Source organism: Acipenser ruthenus, chromosome 2, assembly GCF_902713425.1.
Source record: "Acipenser ruthenus chromosome 2, fAciRut3.2 maternal haplotype, whole genome shotgun sequence".
Taxonomy (NCBI): domain Eukaryota; kingdom Metazoa; phylum Chordata; class Actinopteri; order Acipenseriformes; family Acipenseridae; genus Acipenser; species Acipenser ruthenus.
In genome coordinates this window covers 99,646,706-99,662,997 of record NC_081190.1, presented here as the reverse complement: position 1 = coordinate 99,662,997, position 16,292 = coordinate 99,646,706, and the positions used below count along the sequence as shown (strand labels likewise).

Sequence of the window (16,292 nt, the reverse complement as noted above, 5' to 3'; positions counted from 1 at the left end):
TGACAGGGACAACGCACCACTGTTATATACATTTGGTCCTGCGGTGGATGAGATGCTGCAGCGCTCTAACTGTGTGCGGGAATCCACGAAGGAGCTGGTTCGCCTACTTCTCCATTTGAGCCCATGCTTTCAGCTGAGCTGAAATTTGTACCACTCAAAGCAGCTTTCTTGCTCGCTATCACCTCCACAAAGCGGCATTCTCGGTAGCTAAGCCTGCTTAATTTTTACAGAATGCAAGACAAAGGTTACGCTCCGTACCAATCCTGCCTTTATGCCGAAGACGATCTCGGCATTCCATTTCAACCTGTGGAATTGCAGGCTTTCCATCCACCTGCGTTCCAGTCTGACAGAGCGGCAGCTCCATACGCTCTGCCCAGTGCCGTCCCTGGCGTACTATGCTGACAGGTCGAAAAGTTGTAGGCAGTCCGAACAATTTTTTGTCTGCTATGGGGCTAAGTCGCATGGTCAAGCCCTGTATAAGCAACAGCTGTCAAAGTGGATAGCAGACACGGTCAGGACTGCCTATGAGCTTGCCGACTTGCCCCTTCCAGAAAAGCTCACCGTCCATTCCACCAGGGGCATGGCAACTTCGTGGGCTTTATTCCAGGGTGCATCTGTCAAGGACATTTGCGATGCTGCGGTGTGGGCTACTCCCCGTAGCTTCACTGGGTTCTACAGGCTGAATGTCGTGGATCCTCAAAACCCTGGTTTTGGAACTACAGTGTTAAGAGCAGCTTCCCAGTCAACCCTTACAACACAGACATAGAGGTGAGTTTCTCCCTCAATTTTTATGTAACCATTAAACTTCAAGGTCGCTGCATCCATGATTGCAGCAAGCTTAGAGGAAAAATGACGCAGAGATCTGTGAGTGCAATCTATTTGTGCCCTTGGGGGCGGGGCATGTCTGCATCACAGACTCGTTGAGCAGCTTTGATATATCAATATTCAGGTTTCGGGTTTTTAGGAGGTAAATACCCATACGGTAATGGTTACATTTCTATTTCAGGGAACCAGGGTTATGATAATAACCTAATGTTCTTTATGGTCTTCACAGTTTAACAGGATCATCTGAAGCACATGGAAATCTCTCAGGTGTGTGGGAGGCTGATAGCATGCCAGTCTCTGCATTGTCATGAGCTGACTGACGCCCACAGAGCCAGCCACAAGCCCAACCCCACAACAGAGCTCAACGATCCTTATGACTTCTTTCGAAGAACATTATTGCATTTGTATTAGAGTGCATTGGTAATTAATAATTAGGGAATCTGGTGAAATTTAGAAGGGTTTAGTGTCAGTTTTGACCATTTAGTACTCTACTTACTGTTACAGCATTAGTAAGTCATTGTTTCCTGTATTTTGATAATCTAAAGAATGTGTACTGATGCAAGGGCGATTTAAGCCATTAATAACACACCCACACCCATATATATATATATGACATTTAAACAAAACTACCTGTAATATCATGGCAACTTTACTACTTTTTAATTATTCATTTTTATAGATGATCTACATACAAATATTTTAATAATTTTCTGTTCTCTTACTGCATCTTAAACATTGTCTTGATAAATGTCATTTTATTTTTATATTGACTACCAGGTATTACCATTACTGTCAATGCATGCATGTATCCAGTTTGTTGTTGCCCTATTTGTGTAAATTGGGAGCTATATTTATGTAGATATAGAAACTGTTTAATAATAATGCATTGTAAAATGGCAACATCTGGTATCCATTGTCATGTGTGACCCTAAAACCCTTCCTCCCTTGTACAAGGTGCAAGCACCTTTTTTGAGTGAAAGGTGTATGTGGCAGAGATGGACGGCTCTTTGATAGAAACAGCTTAATTTCTTTGAGGTTTTCACACTGATGATGGGAATGAGAATGTAAAGATGGGAGCCTGGCTAACAAGGTTTAAGTTTTTTGCAGGTATCAGGCTTTTAAAGACTGTTACCCACACCTGTGATTTGCAGAACTGGATAAAGGATCCTGTGGTGGCTTTGACTCACTGAGAGCAGAACCTGACCCAAGACTGTCACTCCTGTTGGACGCAGGCCAGTCTTTGGGATACAAATTGAACGTCTGTGAAACTGCAACAATGTTACAATATTCTAATAACTGTACTGTGTTTTAAAGAATATAAAACCAGCAGAAATACTATTGCAGCACATTATGAGCAGAATAACAGGATTCGCACTAAGAAAAAGAGCAAGCAATGACCTAATGTTAGAAAAAAGCTTGTCTGTGTACCTTTGTTATTGCAGTGTTAATTTGTTCTTGGAAACTGGCCAGACTTAAAACATGGGCCTCCCTTATCTGAGAGCTACTCAGAGCTGGAAGAGAAAGGGAATTTGAATCTTGCTGGAACCAGCTGATCTGCTTGACATGAACTGGATGTTGTAAACAAATTGTTAAAACACACTGTTCAGGATAATGTTATGATATACTCTTTATTAAGCTTATAAGTAATATTGTAGGACTTTTCCTGTTTTAATATTCTAGTATAACAGTAGGGTCTGTGTAAGTTTGAGTAAAGGAAGCTCACTGAATTGAGGTCGTGCTGACTGGTGAACATCTGTGAAAAGTACTAGCTTTCCTTATCTGAAAGGCAGAAATGAGCATCTCATTAATTAACTTGAGAATGTGTTCACATTCAAGTTTCTTATCAGAAAAATAAGTAACTTTAATTAGGAAATAGTTTTTAAGCTAAAACACAGAGCCGCCTAGGTACTGCAATCTAGTAAAACAAAAACAACCTCTGGAGAGAAAATATGTTTGAGTAAATTGAAATAGAATACCTGCACTAAAATAAATCTCTACTTGTTTAAGCTTTTACTGTAACATGAAAACTATTAAGTCTAAAAATGAGACAATTCAGTGCAAACTGTGACCTAATTAAAAACCATTGCTAAATGCATGAAGCTATAAGCCCTTATCAGTAGACTTAATGAAAAAAGGCCCCTCATCTCTGCCTACATGAGTGAGGCAACCTTGGACATTAGCAGATATGGAAAAGGGAATCTTGACATGCAAAAGCAGGATTTACTGGTCAGCTGCTCTGAGCTCCAAGGTCCTTTTATCATGTATAATCTTTTATATTAACTAATGAAAGGTACCTTATGGTACAAGGAAACAGAGTTAATGATCTTATGCTCATTACCTCAATATGTTATCTATAACCTTAATGACAGCTTAGTTGTTAAATTAGAATGTAGCTGCTTCTATCAGTGGACATACCGGTGTGGGCAGTTTCTTAAGTCCAGGCAAGGCATGACTTCATGCAATGGATTTGGGAAAGTGCTCACAGTCAAAGTTTCTTATTAATTAAAGGAACTCTGGCTGGAGAGTAGAGCCCTTTGAGTCCCTATCTATTAGTTGTCAATATCTGTTGAAGTAGGGGATTTTTATAAATGAAAAATAAATTATCTTATTAAAAGAACACACTGAAAAGTACGCTTTTACTGGTAAGAAGGAAATATATTTTAGATCAAGTCTGGAATAATTAAACAGAACGCTCTCTCTCTCTCTCTATATATATATATATATATTTGTATCCTAATACGTAATAAGAACTCTGTGGTACCAGCAAATATGTTATCAGTATGAGGATTACTTCACATATTTTAGAGATTAGAAAGATAGAAAACATGAGGTCATATGCAATTAATTTTAACCCTTTGCGGTCTATGTCGGACCAGGTCGAACATTACAATTTTACCTTTCTGGTCCGATGTCCGACATCATTAAAAAGACAGGTCTCTAGTCGTTTTTTCTCCGGAAAAAACAGAGAAAACCGTTCAATGTCCGAGAGACCAATAGAGAAGCCGAAAAAAGGGGCGGATCTGAGCAATACACATAGCCCCTGCACCAGAGAGATAACACGGCCATAAACAAACAAGATAGCTGCTTCTGCATTTAGCGCTCAAAGAAAATTTGTAGAGCATTTTGAGAAGTTATAGTAATAAAATAATGACTTGGATCATATTATTGAGGAGTTTGGTGATAAAATGAGTTAGCAGGAGATGATTGATCGGTAATCACGACTATGAAGAGGTATGTGAAAAATACTGTGAACAAGGGGTGGGGAGAGTCTGGAGATGCAGTACTGAGTGTCCTGTTGATATGCAGTGCCTTTTAAACCTGTTTTACTGTGAAAAAAATACTTTTAAACACCGTGTCTAAAATAAACTGCGCATGTGAAAATAAATTGGACCTGACTCACCTGAGACGCGCTGAATAAATGGACTGCAAAGGGTTAAAGGAGTTGCCGGGAATTTTAAAATATATTATTCACTTAAAGATAAGAGCAGTCAAAACAGACCAAATGTATAGATTTAATGAAGTCTTCTGACGCACAAAGCGGAGGAAAAGTTCTATAAAAATCGAGGAAAGACCCCAGTAAAGTATCGTTCAACTTGGTAACACAAGCTGTTTGGTCCAGTCTCTGAAGAACTCTGAAAAAGCTGGTTGCTGTTTGGTCGTATTCAGAAGCCTCTGCCTTTGAAGACAGCTCTTGTCTATACTTATATTCTATACAAAACTTCCATATATTGGGAGGTAAGCATAATCTTGAATTTATATCTCACTTATACTGAAGCATGGTTATATGGATAGGGATTATATTTTAGCTTTAGAGAGTGACACATTAGATGCTTTAGGATTTTTAGCAGTGGGTGTTTATTAGTGTTTGCATGTCTAGCCCAAGTGCAAAATATGTTATAACCATAATTGTTTGACGTGTTAACGCTGTTAAATTTGTAAAGGCACTGGATCGCCCAGATTGCCTATTAGCTGGGGTCCGACGTGGTCTGTAACCACTCGATCCATTTTTAAACCTTTAATAAACTGAAGGAATACTAATATTGCTCGGATTTCAAATTGAATGGGTGTGTGCAATTATTCTTGATTAAAGTCGTCTAAAGGCATCACACTCAGCCAGTACATGAACTTATACACTTTAGGGTTTGAACCATCTATATATCTCCGTTAGCTTCCCCTGGGTTCTCTGATCTAGAACTAAAGTAGTGCTCGAAGTGACACATTGCTAGGACAACAAAAAATAAAAATCTAGGAGGAAAGATGATATGTTAGGTTGGGAACACTTCTTTGTCAAAAACAAAACTCTGCAATGAAAAGATGTAAACTGTGGCAGACAGAAATACAATAAAATGCACTGTAAAGAGGGGAGAAAGATCAGGTTTACGTAACTAAAACCACCCCCATTATGGTCATTGAAAAACCCTCAAACTTGCCTCTTTTGGATCTGCAGCATATGCAGCCCCATGATGAGATAAATGTGCCAGTTTCCCCAGGCTTATTTTGTTTAAATTATATTGCATACAGTTTACTTATAAAATAATATGTATATAGCTCGTTTATGGTTAGTCACAGAAGTTCGGTTCAATATTAATAAAAATATTGACACTAGATAATATCATTTGATAGAATGCATTCAACTGTGAAATTGACCCCTTAATGAAGAAAAACAGTAGAGAGTTTGTTTTTTGTAATATTTAATACCTATTTTTGGTATTGAATAATTACACAGCTGCTATGGAAGATGATGAACTGTATTTCACTATTGCTTAAAGCTGAAAAGACAGAAGGTGCCTGTTATAGACATGTCAAACAACTGGAACTCTGCATCAAGACAGAAAATGTCCAAATTAGGGCTTCCATTAACACTGGAGAGAGGGGGGTTGTTTAAAGTGAAGACAAGACCAGGAAAAGCCTGGGAACCAAACCAGTATGAAGGCCACACCTTCAAGTCCATATTGTGTTGTATATGAATGTTGAGAATTAATATATTGGAATGTGATTTGGTGCTTCCAATTTCTTAAATCCTTTCATTTGACTTGCAAACTAGAAGCGAGGAGTGAAAGTTAATGGAAACCCTTTGGTTTAATCTTTAAAAATCTTAATGACTGATTCTTCCAGCATCACACTTTTCCTTGATACAGAGTACAAGGGCTTTTGCAAACCTCTCAGTTTCTTAATTCACAAATACTGTGCCAGACACGATGGATCTAACGTTTTTACACTAACAGTTTTCAAAGTGGTCCAGGCAGTTCTGTTACAGCTTCCAACAAAATAATAACAGAAGCTGTCAGATTATAACCAGTTGAGTACTAATCAGTGCACATTGAAGCTACACACAAAGCTGTCTCCTGGTCTAAAATTAACACAGCACTGTATTTGCAGCTATACACACACACACACTTGGTTTGCATAAAAATCAGACAAACTGACAAAATAACCCTCACCATAGCAGCCTCGATCAGACAGCTGATCGGCCTTACAAATGCAATTAACAATAATGTAGCAACAAAAGAAATGTGAATACATCTTTGCACATTCCCTGAACCAAATTTGATGGTCCATTCTTACTTACTTGCCACACAAGACACTGTATTCTGCTTATGACAGCCATATTGAACATACAAAGTATTTGCTTTACTCAAAGTCTAAAACAGTTATGTCAGTCCACCTACAGTTTAGTGCAAACAATTCAACATGCAGCCTTCCTTCCCAATCTGGTTTCTAATTTTGAGTTTGAAACTTAAGAATTATTTATTTTCTCTATGCTAGACCATGTTTACTAGCAGAATTCCCTCTTTTTGCAGTTTTCAAAATGTATTAAATGAAAAAACAGAAAATTGTACTGCCAGTGCACACACAAGAGTGCATAGCATCATCACAGATTTTAAACTTTACAGTGTTTCAAACCCCACTTGCAGGAACAAACAAGACCTATGTTCCTCTGAACTGAAATGATGAGATAATTGCACCCGTTTCATATTTTTGTTTTACTCTTAAATTACATTTATTGTCATATTGCCTGTCCCTTGAGCTTTAACTGAAACAAAGGGGCAAATCCAGTCCAATATTTCAACAGATGCCAAAGGATAGATGTTAATAAGGCTAATTGGGCAGAACAATGACTTGCTGGCCATTGCTGTAATTTCCCTCAGAAAGATGGAAAATATAATGGTACAATCTCATATTTAACTATTTGTGCACTTTATAAATATTTCTGGGGATAAATTCTTGCTTTATTGACATTTTACTGCTATGAATATTTTAGTACAAAGGCCAATTTACAAATTAAAATAAATAACATAACCAACTAATATATTCTTGTATATAGGTAGCAGCTAAAAAGATGGGTTTGTGATGTCTAAAAGCATAAATCTGTTTCATTATTGTCATATGAATACTGCTTTTTTTCACTGCACACTTTTTACTGTATCTGAATAACAATAAGAAAACCCTTTTAGTTGGTCTTTTCCCTCCCATTCACAGAGTATTTACATATTAAATTGATTTATAGCTAATTTTCATCATGATTCCTCTAATAAATTGGAGTTCCAGTGCAATGCATCAATACAGTTCCTGGTGTTAATAAGTAGAAGTCAAATCCATTGGAAAAAATGAGGAACAATGTCTAAAGGAAGCCTAGGCCATCTCTGTTGAATAATAATTCAGTTAATGGCATTTCTAATGTACTACTGTAGTCGCTAACACAACTTGCAGAAGGACAGCTTATTAAAACCAACTAATGGTAGTTCTCTCTTAAGTAGCAAGGCCCATTAACCAATAAAATAAATAAATAAAAATAAATAAACTAATGGAAAGATTTGAATGCAATCTGTACTGCGTAATTCAGGTGTTGCAGCTGGAGTATCTTATGACAGAAAACACTATGGAAAATTGAACAAAAATCAGAAACTTACACAGAAACAAAACAAACAAAAATAATCAGAAATTAGATCAAACCTAAAGGGAGTGCTGGTGTTGCTCAAAAAGTCATCAGAATCCAACAGTTACTATTCTAGGAAGTAGATGAGCCCACTTAGCCAGGCATGGTCCCAAGACTGGGGTAATACTGGATTAAAAAACTGAAAACGTACACTGGCATGAGCTGAAACATTTGTTTACTATTAACTAAAAAAAACACAAAAAAACGGTTTCTACTTTTCACTGGAGCAACTTGAAATATGCAAAAAAAATTTTTTTAATTAAGTCAAAAGGACCGTATTGGTACTAGTCGGAAGGGGATTCGCGGGACCTCACTGAAATAAACACGATGCAGGTGGAAACTTGACCAAATGACACCAAAGTATGCACACACTTTGTTCTTTTCCTGTTGGTGCTTTATTTGTGTTTTTAGTATGAAAGTCATTGCAAGCAACAAAATGTCTATTGAAATAAAAGTTAAAAACTAAACTAAAATTGTTCAGCACAGTAGTGCATTATAAGCCAATAAGGTTCTCTACAATCTCAAATCGTTCTGAGAAGCAGATATATATATATTATTTTTTTTTGATAAAGCACACTGAAAATGCCTCACTTTGAAAACACTGGCAGGGCCATGATACCACATCTCAAAAGCACCTCATACTGTATGACGGCAATTAATAACTTATTCAAATTGAAAGAAAGAAGCAAAAAACACAAATTAAACAGAATCAGAAACTATAAAAAGACAACTGATACAACCCACATACATGTCTTGTAAACCAGGTCTAACACTAACATGAAACCTATAGTGCGATATTGCGATGATGGAATATTCTGAAGGGGTTTGAAGTTCAGCTTCAGTCTACTTCCATCTCTCCTGTGGGGGGCTTCGTCTGCTGGGCGTTCTCGCTGGCTGCCTCCCCCCCACTCTGTCCGTTCACAGGGCCGTTATGAGCCCCATCTGCCATGTCCTTCTCCTCGGCTGGGGGCTCCACCTTGGGCTTTGGCTTGTTGATGACAGGATTGCAGGTACTGTCCAGTTCCTAAACACCAGGAACATGAAAGCAATCATGCATTTAACCATAGCTAAAAAGTGAACAATTGCAAAACATTTACAGTGAGCAACAGCCATGTATATACAGTTTGTTTTTCATGGAACGTGGTTATCAGTTCAAGCTAAAGACAGGCAGCGAGGAGATTCCAAGTATTTATATCTAACCTTGGGTAAGAACCACTTCTTGGGCCACAGACCATTACGAGACAATAACAAATGAATCAGTGTAATTTTACATTTGATAAAAAAGTCCACTTGCACTTCCAATGCATTACAAATAAATTTACCACAGTAAATCTGCACTGGAATTTAGCAGTTTTCTCATGCATTACACAGTTTAGCATTATTTGTCATCTTTAATATGTTTTACCGTAGCGCTCTGCTTTACAATGCATGCATAAGCTTATCATGTGTGACCAACCACACTGACAGTTTTTTTTTCATTTTTTAACATTTTATAATTTTAGTTAGCACTCCTTAATTCGAGAGAGTGACTTCTTTACTATTTTATATTACAATTTGGAAAACGTAAACATTTCAAAACAACCACCATGTAGAAGTGAAGTTACTTCTGCATTGTCTAAAGCTCAGGTTTAAATAATTAGACCCAGCTTGTAAATCCTGGCATGTTAAAACCTGGAACTGCTATGCACTGGGAGTACAATCACCATGTAAATTAAGCATAAACGTAAAAACTGTTAACCCAATTATATGTCCCTAGGCGATGTGTGTCAGTTTATGTTCTGATAATAAGCTTGTCTTTGTACCTGGGTTTTTACAAGTATCTCCGACACTTTCACGACTGGGTCCTGGGCAACACTCAGCTTGCTTTGTGCATTCATCTTACTGTTCATCCAGACCATCGTCTCACCGACACACTTTTCCACCTTCACCATCTCAGCAGCTTCCACATGGTCATATCTTTCATCCTGCAACGGAGAAACACAGAAGTCATGATTGGATACTTCCAGAAAATAATTAACATAACAGGGTAGACGTTACATTTGGATAAAGACTTTATAATATTAACTGTAGATCTTGTGTTCCATTTGATAAATAAGCTCAGTTATTGCATGTTCAATTTTTTCAGTAAATTCAAAAGCACCTTTCTTTTATAAGCTTCCACAGCCTTCATAAAGAGCTGGATCTTTTTTCCAAGTTCATCGAACGCCTTTGGTCTCTCTTCATGTTCCCTGTGCCTCTCCTGAATGGGTTGGCCGTATTTCTGTAAAATAAAAATATAAAATAAATTTAAAAAAAATAAGTATGAACCGTATCATTGCTCCCTTAAAACACACCTCCTTGTAAATACAGCTCTTCAAGCAAACCCCATGCTTTTCTGCAAGCTTTTATTTCAGTAAGAATGATGGCTGTGCCCTCTTTTGAGTAACCTTCTAGATGAAAATCCAAGTTTAGTTCAAAGCGGAGGGAACACAAAGCCACTTTGTGGTTTGGAATCTGGTTTCAGGAGATTAGGTTTCAGACTACAGTATAGCACACCAGGGGAGACGTGGGGTGTGATACAGAAAAGTTGCATCGAGATAGGTCTCCTGGATCTTGGTCTCAAGCCACTGTTCCTAAAAAAAGTGGATAGTTTTACACAATCAATAACTCTGTTTTTTAAAACAAAACAAAACTAAAAACTAAAAGAAGACTGCTATGTAAAGAACTATTGAAGAGCTTCAAACTTAAGTAAGTAAGTAGCAGGGTTCTGAAAAATATAGCGTTACACGTCCCCACGGGTTGCTATAACTGTTTAAATAACGTACCTGTAATTTCTCTTTTCATTGTTAACATCCTGACAACTTTTTATACATAACTTTAAAGTCTGTTTCAAGATAGTGGAAGGATTATTGCCCACATTGTCAAACAGGTAACACAGCAATTACGATCCATGATGTGGTACGGAACATAAAAGCCAGAGCACTTGTTATGGATCCTGGGGGGGTGTTAGAAGGTTCAGGATTTTTTTTTTTTATTAAAGCGCACATCTTAACCTGTATATAAGTTTTAAAACCGTGAGATAGCAAATGGTTATCATAAAAGTTTACCAGTACCTTAATTAAGGGTCATATAAGAACGATAAATACTGTAACTGATTTTAGAAGGCCTTCTTTGTTGTTCTCCAAGTTGCTGCAGTGTCATTTTAGGTGCTGTAACGAGTTACTGTGCATGAGAGACTGTTTTAGCAGACAGATTTCATTAAGTAAACATTTATATGAATGTTTTTGGCATTAAAAGTATAAATGCAAAACTGTGTGGCATTTGTCTTTGTGAACTTGCTTACTGAAAAACACCAACTCAAAAACCACCAATCCCCCAAGGTAGCAAATCCACCAAATTTAATACCAGCCACAATTTCCTGTTATACAGTATATATTAACAAATCTTTCTGCTGACACGTCTCCAAGCATGTCAAAGTTTGTAGATGGTGCTGTGCATCTGACTGGTGCCTTTTAAGCTTGCATATTTTTTGATGAAGTCCGCTGCCATCTGGTAATGCATGTTGTTTATCGGCTTTCTACGTGGTGTGCACATTAGTAAGCGTTGGTCATAATCGGTAAACTGTGATTTGCAGTGTTAAGTTTGCTCTTATGATGGATCAGTTGCTGGTTCGTGCAAAAGAAAAAAAAACACAACAGCAGTGACATACAGAGAAGAAGCCAGGAGCCATGTTGGATTTTCTTTTACTGGTAGAAGTACATATGGGGCGGGGGTGGGGTTGTCAAGTATCACAGACAAGAGGAAGGGGGGCGATGTCCAAAAAGTTTGAGAACCACTGATTTAGAGGGCAGATCTCAAACCCCAGTGCACTAGAGCGGCCATTTTGAAAAGAGTTTTGAAACAGACTTGAAAGGATTTTAACAATGAAAAGAAAAAATGACAGGTATATTATTTAAACAGTTATAGCAACACGTGGGAACGTTTAACACTATATTTTTCGGAACCCCACTACCTACTCCTTGAGATTGTCTGATTAAGCCAAGACATCTGTTACAGAGCACCAGGAGGGCAAATTACATATCCACAACAGAAGAAAATGAGCACTGTTGCTGTCATTTACTTTGGCTGAACTGCTTCACATAACAATGTACTATGTATTTAAATTGTGTGCAGTCACAAAAAGGCTTCTTAATTGTTTAGTTGTTAAAGAGCAGGGTGCTGTACCTTCAGTTCAGCCAGTTTATCCACGTATACTTGTTTGGGTTGGTCCTCCCCATCTTCATAAAGCCAGTTTTCTGTGTCCTCCAGCATGAGGGAAAGTTTGCTGCTATCCTGTAAGGTAATTTATTTGTTTATTTAGCAGACACCTTTATCCAAGGTGACTTACAGAGACTAGGGTGTGTGAACTATGCAGCAGCTGCATTGTCACTTACAACTACGTCTCACCCGAAAGGCGGAGAACAAGGAGGTTAAGTGACTTGCTCAGGGTCACACAATGAGTCAGTGGCTGAGGTGGGATTTGAACCGGGGACCTCCTGGTTACAAGCCCTTTTCTTTAACCACTGGACCACACAGCCTCCTCCTAATTTATATATTAATAATGCAAGCAATCAAAATAGGAGATTCACAAAGAGTCATTCTGTTTTAGACATGTTGTCTTAGGAATAAATACCAATGAAATTATTGTTTAAAAATAAATAACTTATTCTAAAAAAAAAAACTAAATGATAAACACTAAATTTGCTTTGACAACGCAGTAATCTGAGAGAATAAATAAGCGCTCTTACGTCTTCACTGACAAGTTTTTCATAGATGCTGCACAGCTTGTCTCGAAGATCGTACACGTATTCTTCCACAGCATTCTTGGCATCGATCCGCTCCTTCTCCAGTCTGTCCTGTACAATCATCTTCCCCTGTGGAACACAGCAAGTCAATACCAGCATCAGTCAAGAGCATCAACAGAGCTGTTCAAGAGGCCCCAAGAGCAGGGCAAAAGTGGGACAAGGCTCCCCCTCAATTTCAGGAAAACAAAAAGTATTTATAGAAAATTACAAAGCTCATATAGTGGAAAGATAATAGTTAGTAATTCACTTTACAGACTTGTAATTCTTTCAAGGGTTCTTTCAAGGGTACATATTATGAAAGGTACTAAAAACGGTTCAGTAAACATTCTTAAAGAAAGGTGTTGCTGAATTTGGTACAATATAAATGAAAACAGGTATCTACAAGAAACTCTTTTTGCATTTTATCTGTAGTCCAGTCAGATAAGGTTTCTGAACCACAGCAATAAGCATTTACAAAACTGGACTTTTAAATAGAAAAACTAAAAATGACTACACATCACTAACACTCTGTCTTCTACTTCTTGTCCTGTTTAGTTTAAGAATATAATTATCTGCCAAGTGCTCGATGGCTGCATGCCATATCAAAACTTAAATTTGAAATGCAACTGTCACAGAGCAGGGATGTGGTCTAAGGACCCAATGTTCTTTAAGCTTGCTGTTCCTTCATGCCTGATCTTTGCTCACAGCAGCCTCTTGTGGAGGGTTAGCCAGATATTTTTAGTACTGAAGTTGCACCAAAAAGTATTAAGACTGTTTACACTATAAATTTCAACATCCATAGCTCTACATATTACAGGTATACAGGTTCAATTTGTGTATTCTTAAGTTCTCAAATATAATTAAAAAAATTAAACAATTAACTCTATAAACACCAGAACTTGATACATCAGCTTAACACATGTGCCCCTCTACACCAGAAGCCATTAAAGCGTCTTGCTCAAATGTGCCAAAAAAGCAACCTGCAAGCACCATGTATTGCCCATAAAAAGTTTGTGTAAAGCTTTGATTAGTTAACATCAACAGCCAGACAGAAAGGGAGTGTGTCAATCTGTCATTGCAAACTGACCAATAGGATTTTATTTTTATTTTTTATTTTTTTTCTTAAATGACAATTACAAGTGTTTTCTGAGACACGATCAAAGGAGATTTGACAACTATGAAAATGTACACAGCGAGTTATAAAAGTATTTGTGGTGAGCTTACAAAAACACTGTCTGACTCAGAGCAAACTAGTGAAAAATGAAGTAGCAGGTTGTCTGAATGAGTTGTAGATTTCAGTTCAAGCTCAGGAGGAAGATTTTGTATGGTTTACTGCACTCAGACCCAGTCTGGACTACTGTCAGTGGAGTAAACAGGAAGCATTCTCACAGGCACTTTTTTCAAGGCAATGGCAGGTTGTAGAAGTATCCTCGTATGTGTCTTTGAATAGTCATTTTTTAATCTTTTGTGGGTGACGATATTTGGGAAAAATGAACAGGAACACCGATCAATTTATCAGAAGCATCCTAATAAAGCAAAAGAAGTGGACGCTTACTAACTTGTCAGAAATGAAAGCTTTTGGGGAATTAGGCTATCAATGGAGCACTGTGTGGTGAAGAGGTGATACAAGTTGTACTGTTCAAAGCCATTTCTATTTGACACTTTGGGTTACCAAATGGTAAGGAATATAAAATCGGTTTACAGATATGGACATTTTTGCAATTGTTCGAGGAACAGACCATAGAAAAATCCAACAAGCTACACAAGGTTCTGCCGCTGATGAACAAGCTGATAAGAAATGATGTGCCTGAACAGGAGCTGTCAATTGAAAAGGGAATGATTTCAGCAAAACATTACATGAAAGATAAGCCCGTGAAGTTTGGAATCAAATCTTTTCAGCTTTGTGAATTGAACATGGGGTACATTTACAATTTCGAGATTTACACTGGGGCTGAGAGAGAAGATTTTTTTCTTGTGGGAAAATATATTGCATATTAAGGTTGCTGAGGTTGTCTCCTTTACAGGGATATACGATGTTTGTGGGTATTATGGTTTTAAAACTAAAAGAAAAAATGCTTTAAATGCAATGGTTGCTATTTTAAGTTTTGGTCAGGGGGCTGGTGTAGTGTTTTGCTTGTATGGGACTCCGGTGTTACCAACATTCTAATTCCCGACGCAGGGTGTTTATAGAGTTCAAATACACTTCCACAAGTGTCTGGACTGCTCAAATAAAATGAAACTAACAATTACTCCAACAATTTATCCAGCTATTTTATAAAGCAGATTTCAGGAGTGCTCTAGTACCCTGAAAAAATAGCGTATATGAAGGAATGGTATGCAAAAAAATTGATGAAATAAATAATTGTAAACATCTATTTCTTGTAACTTTTTCCTCATCCACAAAAGCAAAACTTTTGCTACAGAAGATTTTTCCTATAATTATTTGTTTTTGAGAAATGTCTAGAAATTATAAAATTTCCATTGGGGTATGTAAACTTGACTACAACTGTGTGTAATTTTATATATATATATATATATATTATATACACACTACCGGTCAAAAGTTTTAGAACACCTCCATTTTTCCAGTTTTTATTGAAATTTACACAGTTTAATGTCTCAATGTACTCTGAAATTAAAGCATAGAACAAATAAACAATTGGAGATAAAAAAGAAATCATGGAATCGTTTTGTTTAACAAAATTTAATCTAAATTTTTGACTCAAAGTAGCCACCTTTTGCAGATATAACAGCCGAACACACTCGTGGCATTCTTTCTACAATGGAAATCAAATATTGTTCGGAAAGTTCTTCCCAACACTGTTGCAGAAGTTCCCACAAATGTGTTGCACTTGTAGGTTGCTTTGCTTTCACCCTTCTGTCCAGTTCATCCCAAACCAGCTCGATGGGGTTTAAGTCTGGAGACTGTGCTGGCCATTCCATGATTTGAAGCCTACCGTCTTGTTCTTTTCTTCTAAGGTAGTTCTGACATAGCCTGGAGGTATGTTTTGGGTCATTATCTTGCTGTAGGATGAACCCCTGACCAACTAGGTGTATACCAGAGGGTATTGCATGGCGCTGCAAAATGCTGTGGTAGCAGTTTTGGTTCAGGGTGCCACTCACTCTGTGCAAGTCGCCGACTCTGGATCCAGCAAAAGAGCCCCAGACCATCACGCTTCCTCCTCTATGTTTGACAGTTGGTGTCACACACCGAGGAACCATCCTTTCGCCTACTCGACGGCGTACAAAAACCCTGCATGATGAACCGAAGATTTCAAATTTTGATTCATCGGTCCATAAGACCTTCTTCCAGTCTTCGGTAGTCCACTGGCGGTGCTTCATGGCCCAGGCAAGCCTCTTTTTCTTATTTTGCCATCTTAGCAATGGCTTTCTTACTGCCACTCGACCTGTCAAACCTGCAGCTCGAAGTCTTCTCTTCACAGTTGAAACTGAGACTTGCTTACTTCGACCAGTGTTAAGCTGTGCTTGAAGCTGTTGTCCTGTGAGCCGCCTATCACGCAAGCTGTTGACTCTCAGAAACTTGTCTTCTGATTCTGTTGTGGCTTTGGGTCTGCCAGACCTCTTCCTGTCAGAGTTTCCTCCAGTTTCCAAGTGCCTTTTGATGGTATAGAAAACTGTACTCACTGACACCTTGGCTTTCTTGCAATTTCTCTAAAGGAAAGACCTACACTTTTAAGGGTTATAATGGTCTGTCTGTCTTCCTTTGT

At 37.8% G+C, this 16,292-nt stretch overlaps 1 protein-coding gene across 4 annotated transcripts in view; it reads right to left on the bottom strand.

The window, feature by feature from the left end:
* Positions 1-5,499: 5,499 nt before the first annotated feature.
* The window catches only part of LOC117409323 (heat shock 70 kDa protein 4L-like), a 36,468-nt gene continuing 25,675 nt past the window's right edge, over positions 5,500-16,292 (bottom strand). For all 4 annotated transcript variants that reach the window (XM_059004626.1, XM_059004636.1, XM_034909894.2 and 1 more), the window contains 5 exons: positions 12,529-12,654; positions 11,966-12,073; positions 9,903-10,022; positions 9,565-9,726; positions 5,500-8,786 (listed from right to left, as the gene is read on the bottom strand). In XM_059004626.1, the coding sequence (XP_058860609.1) occupies positions 8,601-8,786; positions 9,565-9,726; positions 9,903-10,022; positions 11,966-12,073; positions 12,529-12,654 (702 nt within the window). In that variant the 3' untranslated portion in view covers positions 5,500-8,600. The remainder of the gene's footprint in view (positions 8,787-9,564; positions 9,727-9,902; positions 10,023-11,965; positions 12,074-12,528; positions 12,655-16,292) is intronic.